This window comes from Ascaphus truei, chromosome 17 (genome assembly GCF_040206685.1).
Source record: "Ascaphus truei isolate aAscTru1 chromosome 17, aAscTru1.hap1, whole genome shotgun sequence".
Classification (NCBI taxonomy): domain Eukaryota; kingdom Metazoa; phylum Chordata; class Amphibia; order Anura; family Ascaphidae; genus Ascaphus; species Ascaphus truei.
Genome location: NC_134499.1, coordinates 2,486,250 through 2,510,259, shown reverse-complemented (window position 1 = coordinate 2,510,259; position 24,010 = coordinate 2,486,250). Strand labels below are relative to the sequence as shown.

The 24,010-nt window shown below is 43.1% G+C and overlaps 1 protein-coding gene across 1 annotated transcript in view; it reads left to right on the top strand.

The window, feature by feature from the left end:
* The window catches only part of LOC142467833 (uncharacterized), a 63,615-nt gene extending 41,983 nt beyond the window's left edge, over positions 1-21,632 (top strand). Inside the window, exons 4-14 of the mRNA XM_075573723.1 lie at positions 2,991-3,041; positions 5,158-5,290; positions 7,042-7,109; positions 7,280-7,327; positions 8,626-8,709; positions 9,014-9,177; positions 9,285-9,425; positions 10,720-10,803; positions 16,308-16,759; positions 18,085-18,692; positions 19,664-21,632. Coding sequence (XP_075429838.1) covers positions 2,991-3,041; positions 5,158-5,290; positions 7,042-7,109; positions 7,280-7,327; positions 8,626-8,709; positions 9,014-9,177; positions 9,285-9,425; positions 10,720-10,803; positions 16,308-16,759; positions 18,085-18,692; positions 19,664-20,506 — 2,676 coding nt within the window. The 3' untranslated portion in view covers positions 20,507-21,632. The remainder of the gene's footprint in view (positions 1-2,990; positions 3,042-5,157; positions 5,291-7,041; positions 7,110-7,279; positions 7,328-8,625; positions 8,710-9,013; positions 9,178-9,284; positions 9,426-10,719; positions 10,804-16,307; positions 16,760-18,084; positions 18,693-19,663) is intronic.
* Positions 21,633-24,010: the final 2,378 nt, after the last annotated feature.

Sequence of the window (24,010 nt, the reverse complement as noted above, 5' to 3'; positions counted from 1 at the left end):
ACTCTCAATGTCTTGTTCTAGCCTGCAGTACCTATACTTGTCCACCGGGATTGCTGCTGCTAAACTAAGGAACATTCCAGACTCTGATACCTGACACCTCTGCACCTGTGCTCCACCTCCCAGCCTGCCTATATAAACCTCCCATTCCTGTTCCTCCCTTGCCTCTGTTTCTAGTCAGACTCCTATGCACATGCCTCTGATCCTGATCTGTTTCCTGTACCTGTATTTGAGTCTGTTCGCAGTAAGGCCCTTGCTGGTAATCTGGCTTGTCCCTGTTTGTTCCCGTTCTCAGTCCCTGCTCCCAGACCTGTCCCTGCTCGCCTGTCCTGTTCCAGTCTCCTCGTTGCCGACCTCTGCTTGTTACCTGACTTCGCTACCTGCCGCCTGCCTCGGACCCCTGCTTGTTACCTGACTTCGCTATCTGCCGCCTGCCTCTGATCTCTGCTTGTGACCCCTACTACGCTCCTGCTGTTCCGGCCACCGAGATCCTACCCACCACAGGAGTCTCCCGTGACATCTTGGATGTATGCCATCGGGGCCAGGTGCCTTATTTACTTTAATTTTTTCAAGCCACCTATGAAATTCTTCCTCAGTTAACCAATTGTTCATTAATATGGAGGTTGTGGCTTCCTCCTGCGACACTACAATTGACATTGATTCTTCCCTGGTAAACACAGAGACAAAGAATTTGTTTAATACCTCTGCTTTTCCCTTATCTCCAATAATCTGCCTGCCCATCTCACACTGAAAGGGTCATATATTTTCTTTTCTCCTTTTTTTGTTATTAAGGTACTTAAAGAACTTTTTAGGGTTGACCTTACTTTCTATTGCAATTCTTTTTTAATTTTCCATTTTTTCTAATTTTATTCCCCTTTTACATTTTTTGTTACATTTCTTATAATTCTGATACGATGTCTCCGTCCCTTCTGACTTAAAGAATCTAAACGCCTGCCTCTTCTTTTCCATTTCCTCCTCTACCAGTTTATTTAGCCACATTGGTTTTGACTTATTTGTTTTATACGTATTACCCAAGGGTATACACTGATAAGTGTGCTTTTCTAACAATGTTTTAAAGACTGCCCATTTATCTTCTACATTTTTCCCTACATAAACATCATCATCCCACTTGTAGATTAGTCCTCAGTTTATTAAAATCTGCCTTTCTAAAGTGTAAGGTCTTTAATCTGCTGTTTGATCATTTATTTCAAATGAGACCATGTTGTGATCACTGCTACCCAAATGTTCCAGGACTTGAATATTTGCTATTACTTCTACATTGTTTGATATTACCAAATCCAGTATTGCCCCTCTCCTGGTTGGTTCCTCAATAATTTGGGTCATATAATTGTCTTTAAGCACCCCCAAAAACCTGTTTCCTTTTGTTGTAATGCTAATCTCATTTCCCCAGTCTGTCTGGATAATTAAAATCCCCCGTTATGCAAACATGACCTAGTTTTGATGCATTCTCAATTTGCAAAAGTATTTTAGCTTCCTCAGTCTCACAGATATTTGGTGTTTATAGCATACAGATGCAGCGGCCGTTGTCCGAACATTTCACGGAGCCGTTTTCGTGAACTCTGCTGTATTTCACGCGGCACTCACTCGTTATTCTTCCGTGAACGCTGCCGTGAATGCCGCCAATCACAGTTCTACAGTTAGAGGATTTGTGTATGGCTAAGGAGCCTCAGAAAGGACTTCTTTCCCATGTACACTATACAGTATGAACTCGTAACGTTAATCTTCAAATTACTTAGATTTTAAGACAACAACACCTGATAAAAACACTAGTAAACACGCGTCTTAACGCGGGAAAGTTTGACGAAATCATGCGGCACGACCTGGGTATGCCCAGGAATACAAATCATGAAATGTACGGATAACGGCCGCTGCATCTGTATCCCTACAAACATTTTCTTTATACAGTACTTTTACCTCCACTAGTAATATCTATCCACAAGGTTTCTACATTTTCATCATTCCCTTCATAAACATCTTCCCTTATAATAGGTTTTAGATCCGGTTTAACATATAAACATACTCCACCTCCTCCTCTATTTGCTCGATCCTTCCGAAAAATGGAATAACCCTCTAAATTAACTGCCCAGTCATGAGTATCATCCCACCATGTTTCAGTGATGCCTATGATATCATACTGCTCCCTTGCAGCTATTAATTCAAACTCCCCCATTTTATCTGTCAGGCTTCTTGCATTAGCAAGCATACATTTCAGTTTATTTCCAGCCTATACTATTATCTTATCTGCTCCATCCTTTCTGCGCCCACTTGGTTTAGTCTCTAGAAGTTTTCTAGTATTATCTGTATTTACTATGAGTGTTTTGGTGCTTGTCAAACTCGCACTTGCCCCCATTCTACCTCCATACCACCTTGTATCCTCTATTTTATTTAGTTCGTTATCAGTTTCATGCCTCCATCCTAGTTTAAACTCCTCCAACTTTTTTAGCATTCTTCCCCCTAGCATAGAAGATCCCTCTTCATTGAGGTGCAATACGTCCCTAGAATAAAGATGGCACCTCTCAGAAAAGGTGTCCCAGTGCTCTAGAAACCCAAACCCCTCCTTCATGCACAACTACTTAGCCATGCATTAACCTCCCCAATCTCTGACTGTCTCCCTGCGGTAACGCATGGCACTGGTAGTATTTCAGAAAATACTATATTGGAGGTCCTTGCCTTAAGTTTTTGGCCTAGATCCCATAAATAATTTTTTAGGACCCTCCCTCTTTCTCTAACTTTGTCATTGGTGCCAACATGTACCAGGATCGTCGGGTCAATCCCAGCCACCCCCCCAACAATCTGTCTACCCGATCCGCAATGTGCCGAACCCGAGCACCCATCAGGCAACAAACTGTTCGTTTCATGCGGTCACGGCAACAGATTGCCCTATCTACCTTCCTAATAATGGAGTCCCCTACCACCACATGATTTGCATGATTCAAACATTTATAATCTATTTGTACTTGCTCCACATTCAGGCCAGTAACCTGAGGAAGATTCTGCAGAGAATTAAGGATTATTATCAGGAGGTACAGTATTTACTTTGTACACTATTGTGTTAACGCTCAATTATTTAACATTAAAAGCGCATTTACAAGGGTCCTGCAAATTAGTCTTTAATATGTACATGCACAAACTCTGAAAAGTGCAAAAGCCACTAGCAATTGTTAATAGCCATTTCTCTCCCCGTCTATCCAGGATCTGTACCATGCAATCCAGCGAGTGCATATTTACAATCAATAACGGCGGTGCACTTTTTAGAGCAACGTGTTCTTTGCTTATTCACATTCTTAATGTACAGAGAATGGTGCACACGTTGTTTGTTTTTGGAGGGGGAGGTGGGGGTTGTACCGTCTTTACATTTGGTGTAAAGGTAAGCAAGTGATCACAAGAATAAGGGAGCTTGTATATCACCATACCCATCTAATAGAACAGGGGCGGGCAACTCCAGTACTCAAGGGCCACCAGCAGGTCACATTTTCAGGATATCCCTGCTTCAGCACAGGTGGCTCAATCAGTGGCTCCGTTGTTGACTGAACCCCCTGTGCTGAAGCAGGGATTTCCCTAAAACCTGACCTGTTGCGGTCCCTTAAGGACTGAGTTTTAGCACCCCTGTTTTAGAACGAACGCCATTATTGCATGTACCCTCTTTTAAAGTAGCATATCAATGTTTTCAGAAGCAATGGATCCCGTGGAGCTTAATCGTTTTATATTTAGGGGACTCGGGAGGTGGGATTCAAAAATTTTAGCAACCGGTGCTCTCTCACCTTGCCGCCCTTTCATAGTGAAAAATCATCATCAGCTTCTCCCCCATATCATCCTCAGCTTCTCCCTCTCCTCATCATCAGATCTCCCCCAGTCCCCCTCATTGTCAGCTTCTCCCCCATATTATCAGCTTCTCCCCCTCATCATCATCAGATCTCCCCTAGTCCCCCTCATCATCAGCTTCTCCCCGTCATCATCATCAGCTTCTCATCATCCTCAGCTTCTCCCCCCCCTCATCATCAGATCTCCCCCAGTCCCCCTCATTGTCAGCTTCTCCCCCATATTATCAGCTTCTCCCCCTCATCATCATCAGATCTCCCCTAGTACCCCTCATCATCAGCTTCTCCCCGTCATCATCATCAGCTTCTCATCATCATCAGCTTCTCCCCCTTATCATCATCAGATCTCCCCCAGTCCCCCTCATCATCATCATCAGATCTCCCCCAGTCCCCCTCATCATCATCCTCAGATCTCTCCCTCACATATCCCTCAGATCTCTCCCTCACATCTCCCCCAGATAATCCCCTCACTAGTCCGGGCGGCGGGCAGTGTCTCCCAGCATGCTCCGGCATCGCATGTTCCCCCTGCAAATCTTCTCAATATGACTGCACGGCGTCACATGGCGCCACGTTGCTATGACAACGTGATGCCGTGTAACGTCATGTAGCGTCCTGTTGCCATAGCAACGGGGCGTCACGTAATGCGGTTATGTCACGTGGCGTACCCGTTGGCATTGCAACACGGCGCCATTTCACGCCGCGCGGCCATATGAAGGAAAACGATGCCGGGAGATGCTGGTAGACGCAGCCCAGACTGGTCAGAGAATTAAGCACCGGTTCGGCGAACTTGTGAAATTTTAGTAACAGGTTCGCATGAACAGGTGTGAACCGGCTGAATCCCACCACTGACCCCACACCCTCCTGGTTTGTTTCTGGTCCCTTTTGAAAAATCATTAGTGCCATATCCAACCCTCCCTACCAAAGGTCAATAGGAACCCTCGTGAGAGCTCACATGGTGGCTTCCTATTGGATTACCCCGGCAGCCATCTTTAATGTTTGTTGCCTTCATTTTACCAGCACATAAAAAGGTAAATATTTGGCAAACTAGGGGGTTCCCAGGAATAGGAATAAGGGGGATTGCTGCTTTCGATTGATTAACACGCGTCTTACAATTTGATCCGGTTGCAAATAGGAAATGGTCCAGGGGACCTCATAGCGCTCTTTTCAGCGCTTTGCTATCTCGTTAATGTCTGCTGCCGGTGGCATGCATTGGAATAGACTTCTAGGCACTACTGTCTATATGCTTGTACTGTATATACTGTTTTGAGCTGTATCTGCATTGGTGTATTTATTGACTCGTCTTTCCTCTTCAATGTCACAGTCTCTCCACCTGCAGATCCCAGAATCCCTGCTGCCGGATTTAAGCCGGATAGCGGGACGTTCTGATGCTGGAGAGCTGGGCCGGCTGCTGCAGCTCATTGTAGGATGTGCAGTGAACTGTGGGAATAAACAAGGTGCAGTATCGAGAGAACAGATTAAAAAAATACTTACCAAGGTCTTCTGCTGGAAAAATCATGGTTTTTGTATACACCACATAACTTGTTCAATGTCTGGTTATACCCACTCCCAGCTTCACATTGCAAAGCCAGTGTAACCAGCATCACACTGATAAGACCACAAAACTGGAAATAGCTGTCTGTGAGTAGGGTTACTGGCTCTGCACTTCTGTAACCCAGGCTGTGCTGAAAAATCTGTGTAATACAGCAGGCAGAAGCTTATAAGGATCCCATGTTAAACTGGACAAGAAGCAAAATGTTACACTGTGTGCTCATTTGCATGTCATTACCCAGAATCCCTGGCTGCAGTGTAAGCACTGTATGCTAAGAGATAATGGGGAACGGCACGGTTGCAGACCTGAGACGTGAATGTGCTCACACGGGGTGTTTGTATTTGCTGGGGGGTTTTTGTCACTTTTTTAATCACCATAACTTGTTTTGTGTCTGGTTGCACACTCAGGAAATTGAAGCACTCAAAATGATCCACTTGAACCTCTTCAATGTCAGTGGACCCACAATGCATCAGTCTTGATTGAGTTCCTTGCTTTGTTGGGTCTCTCTCGCATCTCGGCACAAAGCGAAACAATATAATCAGCATTAATAATGACAAATATCCTGTCAGTAAATAAGTACATATCTGCCTTTACTCTATCTGTGAGTATATTAACGGGGTATTATACATGTCAAAATATTCATTTCATCACCCGTTACATGTATAGTAGTATACTCCTGTAGCTGTGTGCAAATGTATGCTGGGCTTTCTGCAGTGTAAGAAGACTGAGAAGAAACATCTTAATGGTTTAAACCTCTATTTACTATAATCCCACATACAACCTTTAGAAATTAAATTGCTGGCTTCTAATTACTTTGGTTTTTATATATTTTTTTGTCCTATATATGTTGTATAAAAAAACAAATACACACACGGCAGACATAAACTTAGAGGGGTGCCATGTTAAAATGGACAAGAAGCAAAAGGTCACACTGTGTGCTCATTTGCATGTCTTTTCCCAGAATCCCTTGCTGCAGTGGAAGCACTGTATGCTAAGAGATAATTGAAGAGCCCGGCTGCAGACCTGAGACGTGAATGTGCTCACAAGGGAGATTTGTATTTACTGTTCAAAAGTCCAGAATGGTAAAACACAAAATGTGTTGCATTCACGTGAAAAGGGATTTGGATGTTGTCCGACTCTTGTACGATAGCCTAACTATGTTACGTATATACGTAGAAAGCGTTCTTTGTAAATTCTTTATTTATATTTCCAGTCAAATAGAGAGAGGCCAAATGTTACCATCCCTATTATATACAACAGGGGTGGGCAACGCCAGTACTCAAGGGCCATCAATAGGCCAGGGTTTCAGAGTACCCCTGCTTCAGCACAGGTGGTGCACTCATTCTGATTGAGCCACCTGTGCTGAAGCAGGGATATCCTTAAAACCTGGCCTGTTGGTGGCCCTTGAGGACTGGAGTTGGCCGCCCCTGATATACAAAGTACTGTTTATCTGGAAATACATTGTGATCTACAACCACAAAAACAAGCGCAGGGTACAATTCGTAATGAGGAACTTGTAGCAATGATACATATTAAATAAAAGGTATAAACGAAAGGTCCTGTAAACTCCGGCCGTATATTCACAACCCCGGGGGCTTGTGGTTGTATAGGAGAGCGCTCTCTGAAACTATGGTGACAGCCAGTCCTGTTTTGCAGAACACATACACGCTATAATGAGGCTGGAGGAGTCGGTTCAGCACGCTGTAATGACCGGCATTCAAGAGGTAACGATTTCTAATGCCGTTGGTGTAATAATCGATTTAATTTCCCGGTTTATATGAACGTTTGCTCTGAAATATGTAAACGTGAGGTTGCAATAGTGGGTGCTGAGTTTTACTGAACCCTGGGTCATTCCACTACAGTCTCTTCTCTGCATTTGTGATATCTTTTGCAGGTAATGGGTAAAAGAACAGTGGATTCCGTAGGAGAACTGGAGAAAAAGGTATTACTGTCACTGTCAAATTATATTTAATTTATGTTTTCATTTTGCTGTCAATATTAGAGCGAATTGCAATTGCTGGATATTTAATAACTAAAGGCTTTAAACAAGTTATTAAAGGTCAGGAACTAAATTAACACACATTCCCAGCACGCTCTTAACTCCAACACCCACCACATATATATGGATGTAGCATTGGGCACCCCTGTAAGTTATTAAAGGTGCCAAGCAAAGGCATTAAGCAACCATCTTCTCTGTTGTTTTGTTTAATAAAAGTCTACTTGCACAAAGCACAGTTCCACAATCAGCGTGTTCATTTCTGAATTATAAATCATCTTCCAATGAATTTTCTTAAAAAAGACCAAAACATGGAACATTCGATTAAAGGCCCGGTGAATGTTAAATAAGATAAATCCAGAGCCTCCATGAGATTGCCAAAAAAAAGAGCAAAGTATATTATTTCCAAATAAACCAGCCGTTTAGCCATGTGGACCTTCCTCAGTGTCTGAAACGTTGCGTTAGTTTGATATATGCAATGCATTGTACAATCTCTTTTTTTGCAACCTCGTGTGCCCTGGATTTGTTTATTGTACGGTATTGTGCACTTATAACCGGCTAACCCTTGTCAAATGCTGGTTGGAGTATTTTGAGCGTGTGCATTGCTAACGGGTTCCTATGCTCCAGACAGCCGCTCTTTAGAATGTTCCAATTCATGCAATTCTGCCGCATATCAAGTCAATGTGTCTGCATTCGTTTTCGGGGTGGGGGCACCTACCTGTTACCTTCTTTGGCCCATGTGTACTAACCGGTGCTACAGTTTAGCACGCCCTATTAGACAGGCTAAAGCTTAGCACCTTTTAGTGCACATGGGCCTAAGACGATAACATCTTGACACACTTATCTAAACACAACAAGATATATTGCCGCTCTCCACCAGTAATGAATAATGTAAAAAATAGGGTGCATACAGGATAGGTAGATACATATAAGGGGGGAGGGTACAGAGAGAGTAGCCCAAAAAGAACCTATTTGCACTCGCTATTTCAAATAAATGGTTAGGAACAATTGAATCCTTGGGAGGATCAATTTTTAACCCATTAGTTGGTATATGTCTTTGCATAGATGTTCAATAAATTGTTTTAATATGTTTTTTTAAATGGTGTATGGGCTCCTCCCAAGGATTCAATTGTTCCTAACCATTTATTTGAAATAGCGAGTGCAAATATACACACTTATCTAATACTGACACCATTAACTTTTAAGACAAGGTTGTTGATTAGTGTTCTGCAAACCTATTTTAGCTGAAAAGAGCCACCAATGATATCCAAGCAGTACTGGCAGAGAATGATCAACTAAAGCAAAGATGTGAAGAACTGGAGTCACAGGTCCCATTCAAGTTCATATAATGCGTGTTATTTATTTATTGTTTACATTTTTCAGTGTTTTCTTTTTTTAAACCACACCCGGTGCATAGTTTTGGTCCATAAAAGACTCCTCACCACTATAATAGTGATATGCACTAACCTCACACATTTGTGAGAGCACCTCTGTGTCACATGCTGGATGTCTTGTGCTGTAATTGGCTTTTTGGTCGAGATTAGGTGTGTAAAAGAGGTTGTTTTTTTATAGTAATAGAATTTCTAGCCAACCAGTTGTCTGTTTCTTTTACTGTGGTGACTCCGTCTTCAGGTGACCTCGCTCCAGCACGATAAAGACAGGTTACTGGCCGAAAATCAAACTCTGAAAGAGGAACTAAGTCAGACGGATACTGCAAAAAGACCCGAAGCCGTTGAGCCACAGGCATATTTCCAGATACAGCTCCAAATAGGACAGTTGCAAGAAGAAAAAATCCGGTAATTGTATGAACGCACGCGTCAAACTCTTGGTTTTAACCTACAGTTACCTCCATTTTTTTTTTATGTGTTGAACGTTGAGCCATTATTCTCCATGTTTCCCAAAGGATTGAAATGACGAAGGATTATTACCAGGCATATTGTGAAGAGCTGGAAAAGGAACTCATTGAGTCTCGGCTCTGGAACGTTGAACTGGAGAACATCACCAAAGAGACAGCGGCTCTCAAAGATGAAGTTGATATTCTAAGGTATTGAGATATTTACCACCATAACGATGCACCCATCTTCACCCACACCATCCCTGACAGTATTCGCTAAGCTACTCCGTATATTCATCAAACAGCGGTAGTGCCGATGGGGAACGCTGCCAATGAAGTCACTGGGGTTTTCCGGGGTGTGGGGGTGGTGCCCCTACTATGAGCACTGTCGCAGTTCAATGAAAACCCCTCATAATCTTGCAATGACTGTTAAGTGTTCTTCCTAGTATCATCAGCGTCCATTCTGAGACCCAAGTAGGGGACAGCTGCCCAACCTATGAAAAGTTTGTGTCTTCCACTTAGATCTCATCAAAGCTAACATATTCTCATATTGCATTTATTTTGTCGTTGCCCAAAACTATGCATATTGTAGGAAACACAAGAGCTCGTCCTTTTTTAAGAAAGCTGTTAAACCTTCCCCAGCATGGACATCTTTACACCATACGGAATATCATCGTTCTATATTGTTCCAAGTCCATAAACAAAGAAGTCTCAATGCACATCCAATGGGAGTTCATTACTATCTGTTTTATCTATATTTTTGCTTATCATAAGTATGGGTCATTTAGTTGAATCCTTTGGCCAAAACATTTCAAGCTGCAACCACGTCAAGGTCGACTCTATCAGCAGGTCCTACACGACCAACTGTGTTTTTTGTATTTCTTAGACTACGTCGAGAAAAGAGGAAACAAAAGTTGATAGGGTGGACCTTCATGGGGTTGCAGCTTGAAATGTTTTGGCCAAAGAATTGAACTAAATGAGCCATACTTATGGGAAGGAAAAAACATATGAACTAAATCATTTGTCCCATTAGATGGGCATTGAGGCTTCTTTGTTGACGGACTTGGAACAATATAGAATAAGGGCAGTTGGCCCCTATTTCGTATAGTGTAAAGATGTCCATGCTGGAGAAAGTTTTAGTCCCGTTCATTTGGATGGAGCTAAACTCTTCTCCGGCACCGAGAAGCGTTTTCACTGCATATTAAGCAGGCGCCTTAGACTAGAGGTGTGCGAGCTTTTTGACTTTCGATGTCTAATTGTTTTCTCGTCTGTAGCCAACAGCTGGTTTAGTTCCTTATTTGCGCTGCAGATAACATGACTTGGTAATGGACCCAATTACACCAATTAAGGTCTCTCATTTGCCCATAGAAATTAATCATTACCAGCAAAAGAATATAACGTTGACTAAGACCAATACATCTGATTCAGGGTTTATGCGTTGGAATATGTATATTAATAAAACTGCTTGAGAAAGGTCTACTTGTTCTCCGTCTCTTTGCTGTAGAGCCACGACGGATAAAGTGACGAGGCTGGAGTCCGAGGTGGAGATGTGCTTCAGGAAACTAGCCGATCTGAAAGATTGGCTGAGGCAAGTGAAGTCGATGGAGGAATTAAATTTAAAGTACGTACATGATGTACTGTACTCATAGCAGATGGAAGGCACAGAAGTGTGCAATATTCAGGTGTAAGGATGGCTACTCGCAATAAAGCTGGTTATAACTCTGAAATCGAGCCAGATTCTTTCTTGTGTAATTTAGGCCTATGCTGTACGTCACGGATGGCGAACCCCAGTCCTCAAGGGCCACCAACCGGTCAGGATATCCCTGCTTCAGCACAGGTGACTCAATCAGTGGCTCAGTCTTCAACTGAGCTACTTATTGAGCCACCTGTGCTGAAGCAGGAACTGATTGAGCCTCCTGCGCTGCAGCAGGGACTTTTTGAGCCACCTGTGCTTAAGCAGGTTGGTGGCCCTTGAGGACTGGAGTTAGCCCCCCCTGCTGTACGTGTTTGCACGTTTTCTGCTACCGGTGAGTGGGCCATGAAATTCTCTGAGAGGTTCAGACTTTCCTGGACATTAGGGGCCATTGCCAACACTCACGTGAGACTCCTTTTAACAACAGAATGGTCCTGAACCAGGAATTGTATTAAAGTTGCAGCATCACAGGCAAAATCCCAGACTCAGCATTTGGACGGGAAAACAGGTTTCCGGAAGAGTCTTCCTTTCCTGCTGCTTTCTCTCTCTGGGCCGGGTATCTTGACAATAGCAGGAAAAGTAGCTCGTCCCGTCCACATCCCGTTCTCTTCCTCTCCCTGTTTTCTGAAGGCATTTGGCTGGATAACAAAGCCACATTATGTGCTGGAATCCAAGAGAAGAGCAGTCCCTTCCTCTAACAGAACAGCTCGAGAGATTCACATAGGTGAGTGTGGGATAAAGAAAGCGGGTATTCTTTAGTACAGTGAAAGTAATCATTATACAAACAAATAGCTTTATCACTCACACCGGAGCAATCGCTATTATTAGGCACTTTAATGTCAAGATTTACATGTTGTATTCCAAAAAGCAGGAGAGTTCTGGAAACGTTTACACATCAGGACATCAATATCATTCATGTTTTAGCTAGTTTTTATCAATGTTCTTTTTTATTTCTGTATAATTCATTTCTCCCTCTTGTTCTTATTATCTGCGCCTCCCCATTTTACATAGTTACATAGTTACACAGTTACATAGTAGATGAGGTTGAAAAAAGACATATGTCCATCAAGTACAACCTATGCTAAATTTAGACGAGATACTTTATCCTATATCCGTACTTACAGTATAGTGATCCAGAGGAAGGCAAACACAAACCCCAGTGACATATCATCCAATGATATCTCATAAGGGGAAAAATAAATTCCTTCCTGACTCCAAGAATTGGCAATCAGATTATTCCCTGGATCAACATCCTTCCAAAGTTTATTTATTTGATATATCCCTGTATACCTGTCTCTTTTCCTTCTCCCTCTTTCTTTGAACTATTCAATCCATTTAAAAAGGTGGGAAAACCACCAATTTGTAATTTTTGGTCACAGCTTTCCAGAGCTTAGTGATGTTTCTAGTCGGTTAAATGGCTATAGAAGAGTATTAAAAACAACTTTTTCAACTTAACTGTGTATAATACAATGTTGTATCATTTATTTATTTCACCAGAACTTGATTTCAAATCTAATGCAGTCATATGCTGTCTCAAATGTAGAAGGAGAAACTCGAATTTAAACACATGTTCTGGTCATGCTAGAAGATTAAACAATTCTGGAATAAAGTGTTGACACATATACTGTATTAAAGACCTTAGAACTTAGGACTCAACTCTAGCCCCTCCCCCCCCCCCCCCCCCCCACCAACATGTCAGGTTTTCAGGATATCCCAGCTTCAGCACAGGTGGCTCAATCTGAGGATCAGTCGAAGATTGAGCCACCTGTGCTAACGCAGGGACTAATTGAGCCACCTGTGCTGAAGCAGGGACTGATTGAGCCACCAGTCCTGAAACTGGGATATCCTGGAAACCTCATCTGTTGGGGGGTATTGAGGACGGAAGTTGTGCCCCCTGCATTAGGACATAGACCATGTTTGGACTTGTAATCCCTGGTGGTGCTGCTATCTGATAGTTGCTTATTCAGGATAACTGTACTTTCTCACTGATGGACCGCTCTGCAGGCTTAAAGCTCTCGGTCACGTGGGCCAATTGGAAGCCACAAGGGATGACATCATGGCTTCCTTTTGGTCCGCGTGACACTGGACATTTAAACTGCCATTATGATAGCCTCACCAAGCTCAACCGGACCTGCTACAGACACCCCATACGGCGGTATCTCCGCAAGCATGGGTCCCCTGAGCTGAAATGAATGCAGTTCAGCTCTGGAGACCCTGCTGCAAACCTATACAAAACAAAGAAACCTAGAGTGATTCTTTAATAACCTACTAAGACAAACCCCTCTTCATTGTTTCTAGGGGACAAGATGATACTTTACTAGGCAGAGTGCCACATAATCTGAAATAATAAATAGTGCCATACACTTTTTGTGTTTACCTTCATCTGAATCAATATACTGTAAGTACGTATATAGGATAAAGTATCTGTCTACATTTAACATAGGTTGAACTTGATGGACGTGTGTCTTTTTTGAACCTCATCTACTATGTAACTATGTAAGTTAACTCAGGGGAGCGAGGGGGATTTAATGATGGCTTAAAGGGGGGGCAGTGTTTTCTTGGAGACTCTAGCTATAAGCTTCAATTTTTGTTGATGGGTTTTCTGTTTGTATGTATGTCTTTATATAGCACCATCCATGTACATAGTGCGTCACAGCAGTAATACACGTGGCATAATATAACACATAATGGGATATTTATTTATAAAATATTTTACCAGGAAGTAATACATTGAGAGTTACCTCTCGTTTTTAAGTATGTCCTGGGCATAGAGTTATGATGACAAATAATACATGGTTACAAATACAGTTACATAAGTGAACAAGGTATACATTATATACAAGACATTGCATGCATATATATATGTATGTATATATATATATATATATATATATATATATATATATATATATATATATATATATATATATATATATATATATATATATATATATATATATACACACTATATTATAGGCGTATGTAACAAAAGCAGATTAAAGTGTGAGACAGCTTTAGTTTTGAAAGCACTTAGACTGGTGGCGGCTGTGAGAGTCTCCGGTAGATTGTTCCAGTTTTGGGGTGCACGGTAAGAGGAGGAGAAGCGGCCGTATACTTTGTTGAGCCTTGGGACCATGAACAGTTTTTTGGAGTCAGATCTCAGATGATAAGTGCTGCATGTGGTAGGGGTGAGGAGCTTGTTCAGAAAGACGGGTAGCTTGCCCAGGAAGTATTTGACAGGAAAGGTGAACTTTGCGCCTAGACTCAAGTGATGACCAATCTAGTTCTTTGAGCATTTCGCAGTGATGTGTGTTGTAGTTGCATTGGAGAACAAAACGGCTTATTGAATTGTAGAGGGTGTCAAGTTTGCTAAGGTGAGTTTGGGGTGCCGAGCCGTATACTATGTCCCCATAGTCGATAATTGGCATTAACATCTGCTGTGCGATACTATTTCTGACCAGCAGATTTAGGGAGGATTTGTTCCTGTAAAGTACACCTAGTTTGGCATAGGTTTTGGATGTCATTGTATCAATGTGCATCCCGAATGTTATGTCGGAATCAAACCATATGCTCAAGTATTTAAAACCGTAACAGGAGTTAGGGCGGTGTTAGCATTGGTTCTGATCTGGAGCTCAGTCATTGGAAGCTTTAAAAATGTAGCCTTGCTCCCAAATACCATTGTTACAGTCTTGTCAGTGTTTAAAAACAGTTTGTTTTGGGAAATCCAATTTTCAAGTCTCAAAAAGTCAGACTGAAGTATGTGTTCAAGGTCAGAGAGGCTATGGCTGTGTGCATATAAGATTGTGTCATCTGCATACATGTGTATTGAAGCTTCCTTACAAGCTGTAGGAAGATCATGGATGAACACTGAGAAGAGTAGGGGCCCCAGAACAGAGCCTTGCGGGACACCACAGGTAATATCCAGGGGGTTGGAGTTAGAGCCTGAGATGGACACATGTTGGGATCTACCTGATAGATAGGAATTAAACCAGTTTAAAGCATGTTTCCCTATTCCACAGCACTGGAGTTTGTTAAGCAAGATAACATGATCAGCAGTATCAAAAGCCTTTGCAAAATCTAGGAATATTGCACCAGTGAGTTGTCCCAGTTCCATTCCAGACTGGATTTCATTGCAAACTTTTAGCAGGGTAGTTACTGTGGAGTGTTTGCGGCGAAAGCCAGATTGGAATTGGCTAGGGAAATTTGTCTTTGTATAGTAATCGCTTAGTTGAGAGTGGACACATTTTTCCATGACTTTGGATAGTATTATAGTATTGGGAGAAGAGAGATTGGCCTGTAGTTTGAGACAGTGTTTTTGTCCCCACTTTTGAAGATTGGGACAACTCTGGCAGTTTTCCAGGTCTTAGGCTGAGTCCATAGAGGGGGAAGCCGCGCTGACGCTGAGGCTCGCCTGCTCGGTCAGCAGCGATTCCATGGACTGGCAGGCGAGCCAGCGTGCGCGATCGGGAGGCGGGGGAAGGTGGGGCAGTGACGTCGCTGGGCCAATAGCCCGCGAAGCGTCAACATCTGACGTCATGACGCTGCTTTGCGCTGATTGGGTGTTTTCAGCCGACAGCGCGCTGAGAAAGTTTTGGTTGTCGGCTGAAAATCCCTGCGCCTCAGCACGCCTGCGGACACTCGCGGGAGCTCCCTCTCAAGACATCCACATTGAGGATGACAGGGCTCATTGCAGAGCGTCTGCACGGCTCAGTGCGGCTTCCCCCTCTATGGACCCAGCCTTAGGGATATGGCCTGCAGACACAATATAGTTGACTATGGAAGCAATTGTTTTGGCAATGGCTGATGCACCAAGTCTTAGGAACTTAGATTGCAGTAATCAGGTCCACATTGGCTGCTTAGTTTTAATTTGAGGAGCGCTTGTGTAATCTCCTCCTTAGATACTGGGACAAATTGAAAATTATGAGCAGTGTTGGGAGAGGATGGGGATATAGGGGTACACACAGAATGAGGTTTGTGGTTTGGGTTGTGTTTCGCTAATGTGTGCTTGAGACATAAAAGTAACATTAGGAAAATTAGTACCTGTCCCGAAGAGCTTGCAATCTAAGTGGGAAAAACGTACAGAGACAGTAGGAGGGTGTTCTTTTGATTTGTATCCTCTTTTACTATGGACTTATTGAGTTGTTTTTTATTTTTCATTCTGTACTTCTGTCATGGTCTAAATAAAAAAAAGTATTTATTCTGCACAAGTTGTAATGGTAAAAATGGCAGTAACTAGATGTTGGAAATAAAAAGGTTACAAAAATATACACAAACGGTAATAAATAATGTGTTTGTAGAATAAAACACGCAATAGTGACAGGAGTGGGTTTCTAAACAAAATATCCACAAATTCTAAACCGACCAAATTTGTCACTAAATATGTGATGTGATTTTTGCAGACGATTTAGTATGGGGAGGCCGTTGTTACTGTCCTTCATGCTGATGTTTCCGGGAAACTGGGTGTCTTCAGCTGTCGCTCTCAACACTGCCTCCTGCCCTGCGAACTGCACATGCCTCTCTCTCCCGCGCCATGTCCTGTGTGCCAACGCAAGCCTAACATCACCACCCTCCCAAGCAGCCAATAACACCTTGGAGCTTCACTTGCAACACAACAATTTCTCGGTGCTTCCAAACAGTTTTGTAGCGGACTTGCCACTACTCAATGGCCTCTACCTCAGCGACTGTAATATTGGCACCATCCAAGCCGGGGCCTTCCAAGAGTTGAACACCCTGCGGCATTTATACCTGGACAGGAACCAGTTGGATGATCTTGAAGAGAACACTTTCAAGAACCTGAGCAGCCTGCTCTACTTACACCTGGAGTACAACAGGCTCAGCTATCTACACCCAGGTACTGCACAGTGAGGAAAGAGACCGACTTAGGATGTCCCCCAAAGAATACATTATTATATACAGTTAGTATTTAATGATGGGGCATGTGATCAAGATGGAAAGGTTTCTTCTTTAAAGTGTGTGTGTACACACTGACACACACACACACACTAAAAAGCGTATATATTACATTTTTGTAATAGATTTGTTTTCTAAGAACCATTCTTTATACCTCACATATTTCATTGTTACACTCTATTGCAGTGGTATTCAACCTTTTTATTTATTTATTTATTTTTGTTTTAAAGACCCCTATAATTATATTGTTAAATTCAGGGGAACCCTAACCCTCTCTAATAGCGCGTCTGAGATCAGATGCATTGTAAGAAGCCCCAATGAGGCATGTGATCAGGATGGAAAGGGTTTTTTCTTTAAAGTGTCTGTGTGTCTGTGTGTCTGTGTGTCTGTGTGTCTGTGTGTGTGTGTGTGTGTACACAAGGACACACATACACACACATTAAAAAGCGTATATATTACATTTTTGTAATAGATTTGTTTTCTACCAACCATTCCTTTTACCTCACATATTTCATTGTTACACTCTATTGCAGTTGTATTCAACCTTTTTGAGATCAGATGCATTGTAAGGAACCCCAACCCTCTCTAATAGCGCGTCTGAGATCAGACGCATTGTAAGTAACTCCAACCCTCTCTAATAGCGCGTCTGAGATCAGATGCATTGTAAGGAACCCCAACCCTCTCTAATAGCGTGTCTGAGATCAGATGCATTGTAAGGAACCCCAACCCTCTCTAATAGCGCGTCTGAGATCAGATGCATTGTAAGGAACCCCAACCCTCTCTAATAGCGCGTCTGAGATCAGATGCATTGTAAGGAACCCCAACCCTCTCTAATAGCGCGCCTGAGATCAGATGCATTGTAAGGAACCCCAACCCTCTATAATAGCGCGTCTGAGATCAGATGCATTGTAAATTCTTCTGTATTTGGTACAATTTTCAAATGACCTGAGAATTGCAGGGAACCCATTAGGGATGCCCGGGGAACCCTAGGGCTCTTAGGAACCCAAGTTGAAAATCACTGCTCTGTTGCATCAACATTCTTTAAGTCCACAAAAGTGATGGGTGTGTAATCTCCCTAATAGTATCATATATGCAAAGCAAATAAAATAATTTCTGCATTTAAGTTTTCAGTTTAATCTTTAGCACGTGTAGCACATGGTACAAACTGTTGCCCATGATGGCACTTGTGGATTTCATCCTCAGAGACGAGTTAGCCACCCAGAATGCTGTATTTCTTCTCTGACGCAGGATACTCTCTATTCCTAGGTGTATTTTCATCTCTGAATAAACTCAACGCCCTGTATTTGAGCCACAACCTGTTGACAGAGCTGTCCGATAGTTCCCTGGGGGGATTGGCTCAGCTGCGCTGGCTTGACCTGGGCTTCAATCTGCTCCCCAACATGTCCTCCCAGTCCCTTTCTGGCATGAACAATCTACGCAGGCTGAACATAGAGATGAACAACCTCAGCAGCATCCCCTCCACCATCCGTTCCTTGAAGGGCCTGCAGGTACTGCGACTGAGCGGTAACCGTATCAGAAGGTTGTCCATCGTGTCCTTTGGCAGACGGCTGAGATTCCTCACTGAGCTTTACTTGGACAGCCTGGGCCTGGAGAAATTGAGCAGCCTGGCCATTAGTAGACTGAAGTTGCTGGAAGTGCTTGACCTGAGAAACAACAGCTTGGAAACACTTTCCATGTCCGCATTCAAGATCTTCACAAAAATTTACCTTGCTGGCAACCCTTGGAGATGCGACTGCACCCTCATCATGCTCCGCACATCGCTCAAGATGAGATGGATAGAGGCTGAGCAGCAGAAGCAGGCGCGGTGTCAGAGCCCTGACGCGCTTCAGGGCCAAAGCCTGGTTGACGTGGAGGTAAGATGTGGCATGGTTGGGAAGAGTTTTAAACATCGCCAACGTGTCTCATGCACGTTTATAAATATCCCCAGAGTGAGCTAATGGGAATACACCCTTCCTCCCCCCCTCCCCATCCACACACACACCCTGTGAGATGGTCAGGTAGGGAAGGATATTTGCCACAATAAAGCAAATTAAAGGCAACAAGAGAACTAAACCAGGTCTCAATTGACATTGTTTGCAAACATTTCCAAGACCGCTTTGATAAATGTCTTAAAATACTCTTAAATACTTTATTTTAAAGGCATCAATCACCATGATTGAATCTATTAAACATGGGACTGCAATCAGCTTACTTTGGTCCTTTGTGAGACTTCACCTCTAGTTATATCCTTGGAGGGGACATAGTGACCAGTCAGATATCCGAGTTTCCAGGCATTATCTATACAGGACTGGTTATCTGTGACTACATTAATCTTTTCACTGCTGGAGAGACCAGCTGTACAGTGTTTAATTTAATTCATATCTTCATAATTAGCAGCAACGTTGCAGACCCACCTTTTTTTGTTTGAAATGTCACATTTTGTGGAGGTAACCAAAGACCCCTATCCATTCTTTTATACTAATATTCTGTGTTTTTAACGTTTTCACTCCAGATAGATCCGCTTCTAATTTGTAGCATTGTCACCACAGTTTTGTTGACATTGCCGATTTAGAAGTAGTAGGAAGATGTGTGCGTCATTAAATACTTCTCTTTTCTAACAAGAATGGCAGATTTGATGTTTTCAGGCGGGCAAGAAATGGGGAAATGTGCACAGAGCTCCTGAAACTCCACCGGCTCCTCCAAATGTATATGTATAAAAGAACAATTTCCCTGAAATTGAGAGCTGCATAATTGTTTGGTGTCAATGAATGCTGTTTTGGTTAAAAGGGAAATGTATATTAAAACACACTGAAAGAGTACATTTTACTTTGTTTCCCCTATTTAGTTACAAAAGCTCACCTGCCCACCTTATGAAAAAGACTTCATCCTAACAACCGCAACTCATGGAGCCCATGAAGAAGGCAAAGCACCCCAGCCATCCATGTACCCAATTGCAGCTACTACCACAGCAACCGCCTACATAACAGCGCTGGCAAGGATTTTAGTACTCTCTACACCTGTAGAAAACGCGGTAGTGGAGTTTCTGGACCCGTGTCTCGCGGACCACATCTCTGACGTGTTGGCGAGACCCAGGGGAGAGGAGTCCATGGAGGTTTCGTGGTCCATCTCTGGGGATTACAATCAGTTCGAGATCCGTTACAATGCTGGGGCAGACCAGAACGTGCTACTCATCATAGGGGTCCCCACACAGGTTAGACTCTACAATCTGCACCCTGGCACCGCCTATACAGTCTGTATTGTGCCCCAGAATAAGGACATCAGGAAATGCCAAGCCCCACAATCCCGGCAATGTGCAGAGGGTCAGACGGACGGAGTTCCTGCTCAGGCGCATACGGTCTATTCTCCGCCAAAGCCCACCTCTCCCTTTCTGATCATCGGAGTCTCCATAGCAGTGGTGGTGTTGGTAGTGGGTGCCATTTTCACCGTGTACACCCTGCGCTCCGGTAACCTCAAGTTTCAGCGTTACTATAATGAGTATGGAGGGGAGGGCAGCAGGAGGCAGGCGCCTGACGCATACAAGTTGGATGGTGTGTACGAGAACATAGATGAGGATAGACATGTTTACGTTACCGCATCCAGCTTATGGGGAATGGACAACGAGAAGCTTGACTGTAGTTTAGCTGAACCTGTCCCCTTTCAGGCTGTCCCAAAGTATGTCACGCTTTGATGCTTGCCTTCCCACTTTTGTCTGTTTTGCGATCCATAAAAAAAAGATATTTGAAGAGCCAACTGGAAAAGTTAGATGTGGTGCCCCTAAAGACATGCTGCACTCGCCTTAATGTAGCCTCAAATGTTTGTTTTTTTAAGTGTATATGTATGTATCTATGTACAGTACAGTATGTATGTACAGATGCAGCAGCCGTTATTCGAACATATCACACGTTGTATACCTCGGAATACCCATGTCATGGCGCGTCATTACCGCGTGTTGTATACCTCGGAATACCCATGTCATGGCGCGTCATTACCGCGTGTTGTATACCTCGGAATACCCACGTCATGGTGCGTCATTACCGCGTGTTGTATACCTCGCAATACCCATGTCATGGCGCGTCATTACCGCGTGTTGTATACCTTGGAATACGCATGTCATGGCGCATCATTACCGCGTGTTGTATACCTTGGAATACGCATGTCATGGCGCATCATTACCGCGTGTTGTATACCTTGGAATACGCATGTCATGGCGCATCATTACCGCGTGTTGTATACCTTGGAATACGCATGTCATGGCGCATCATTACCGCGTGTTGACTTGTTTTTACCGAGTGCAGAAAATGGCATTTTAGTGTTCTGGTTTTTAAACACCTGCAAATTGACACAGTACTGTACTGTACACATTACAATTCATTCATTTCTGCCACGGAAATGTGAAGAATTGCACCCAAAGAAATCCGAATCCATGAAATTCAAACAAAGCAACCGCGTGATTGGCCGCTTGGAGTACAGCAGCGCACACGAAAACGACTCCGTGATTTGTTCAAATAACGCCCGCTGCATCTGTATGTATATATAACAAATAGACAGCACTCTAAATAAAGAAAAAACTCATAAAGTACAGGGTGCATCTGTATGTATGTATGTATATCTTTATATAGTACCTGTCCAAAGTGTAGGGAAACATTTTCAGGTGAGGAGAAGCTAGAAAAAAATGGAAATTAATCCACAAATCGGAGTAATACTTGAAAAAAGGTGGTCCCGTTGAAGTTCAAAGTAATAGCATATATCTTAAGTGTCTGAAAGGATATGTCAATCCTAACTGTCCCATAATAAAGTGGTGAGCTAAAAATAAATCTCCAAAAGTCTTTATATGCAGCCACATAAAGCCAATAAGCACGGCGTGATGCTCCGTAGCACTGAGGGAAAGGGACATTAACCCCAAACGGTGGACGCCTGGAATAAACGCCCCCGAGATAGATACGTTCCCCCCGCCTTGGATAATGGGCAAGTGCTGAGTGCGCAATAGTGCAGGCAAAAGGCTATGGTGTCAAACAAGGAGAAAATGTGCTGACCGATAAATCCAAAGGTAGCTGAGCGCGTCCACGGTGAGCTGAGCGCGTCCACAGGGAAATGAGAGCGTCCACAGGGAGCTGAGTGCGTCCACAGAGAAATGAGTGTGTCCACAGGGAGCACAGCAGCAGGAACAAGCAACCAGACCGGGCAAATAAATCAATTAAAAATAAACTTTATTTGGCCATAGCCAAGTACAGACGCAGGAAAAACCTCAGATACGTTTTGTGCCCCACAACAATTTCACAGAATGCCCATGTGGGTCACGAAACGCATCCGAGGTTTTATCCTACCTCTGCACTTGGCTATGGCCAAATAAAGTTTATTTTTGATTGATTTTTTTTGTCCGGTCTGACTGCTTTTTCCTGCTGATGTGCTCCGTTCATTTCCATTGATTGTTCATTGCTTCAGGTGAGGAGCATCCTGCTTGTGCAGTCAACACAACATAGACAAACAAATTTCTTAAAGTGAAGTCTCCTCTAGGACAGAGGTACAAAGTAGAGCTCTACTCACAAGTTCACAATGCAATTCTTCATTTATTAGAACAGAGGAGAAACAACATTTCAGGTCCCATATGGAACTTTCATCACCTGATACATAAGATAGATAGATAGAAGAGAAAGAGAGTGCACACTATAAGGCAAGGGACAGATAAACCATATAATCAAACAATGGCTAGCAAAACCAATGTTAAAATGCATTCAAATACATACTGTATAGGGGAATGGCGGGGAGACGAGAAATAGAAAGTCCAGATATATTCACCATACAGAATGTGAGGAATGTATCATAGATAGATAGGTGTGTGTGTGTGTGTGTGTGTGTGTGTGTGTGTGTGTGTGTGTGTGTGTGTGTGTGTGTGTGTGTGTGTGTGTGTGTGTGTGTGTGTGTGTGTGTGTGTGTGTGTGTCAGAAAATAGCCATGTTAGTCCAGTTGCGATAGTGGAGAATAAATGAGTTCTTCCGTATTAGGTGATACCTTTTTTATTGGACTAACAATTTATGTCCAAAGGATTCAATGGAATCCTTTGTATATCAGTATTGCTTGACCTGAAGAAGAGAGAATAACTCTCAAAAGCTTGTCCTATGACAAATTGTTAGTCCAATAAAAAAGGGATCACCTAATACTGAAGAACTCATTTATTCTGCACTATATATATATATATATATATATATATATATATTTATGACAGAGTCACTGACTCAGTAGGCTGGAACAGTGAATGGAGAGATGCTGCAGCCAGTTCACAGAGTGTTAATCTCCTCAGACTGAGAAAGCACAGCTGAAGACTGATTAAACGGGCTGAACTCATCAGGGAAACAAGTGCTTTAAAAAGCAGGAAGTTGCTCACACAAGGAGAGCTTGTTTTTCCACGTGAGGGTGGAGAGACTTCTCCCGGCTAGGAAGCCGTAGCTGCTGCTGCTCTGGTCCCCCAGTCCTGCGAGGAGCTTTGCTGCTGGGACCAGCTGGGACCCCAACCCAGGGTAAAGATAAAGATACAGATTGCTGCGAGGCTGGACACAGCTTGTTCCCCGGAACCGTGTTCCTGTTTGCTGTTGGAGCTGCATTACAGATAAGACTTTATTATTATGCTTATTGGTTATCCTTTGTGTAGCATATGTTTTGGGCATGACCAGATTAGCTGGCTGTCCTGTTAGTAAGGGCTCAAGAAGTGAGTTAGTTTTCCTAACGGGAACAGGCTTTAATTTCTAGAAAGTAGTTTTTAAAGGGACAGTGCACCCGTACTTTATTTTGGTTGTGGCTAATAAAGCACTATAGTTGAACGTTTCCCATCGTGTCTAGCGTCTTACTGACCCCGCCGCGAGGCCGTCCTGCCACTATATATATATATATATATTGTGACAGGGTCATTGACTCAGTATAATAGGAGATGGCAGTATGCATGCTTTCCAGTAGACGAGGGGTTAACCCAGCTTGTTAAGCAGACCATAGGTGATTCAAATTAAGCTAGTTCACCTGCTTTAAAACAGGAAGAGGAAATGCCTCTGTGGCGGCAGTCTCTCTCAGGCACAGAGAGAAGACAGAGGTGTTGACAGACAGACACAAGCTGCTCAGATTGATCCTGTCCCGAGGGGGTAAAGCTCCCAGGTAAGGAGCCAATATTGTTGAACATTGTTGGGCTGGACTAGGTTAGCTAGCC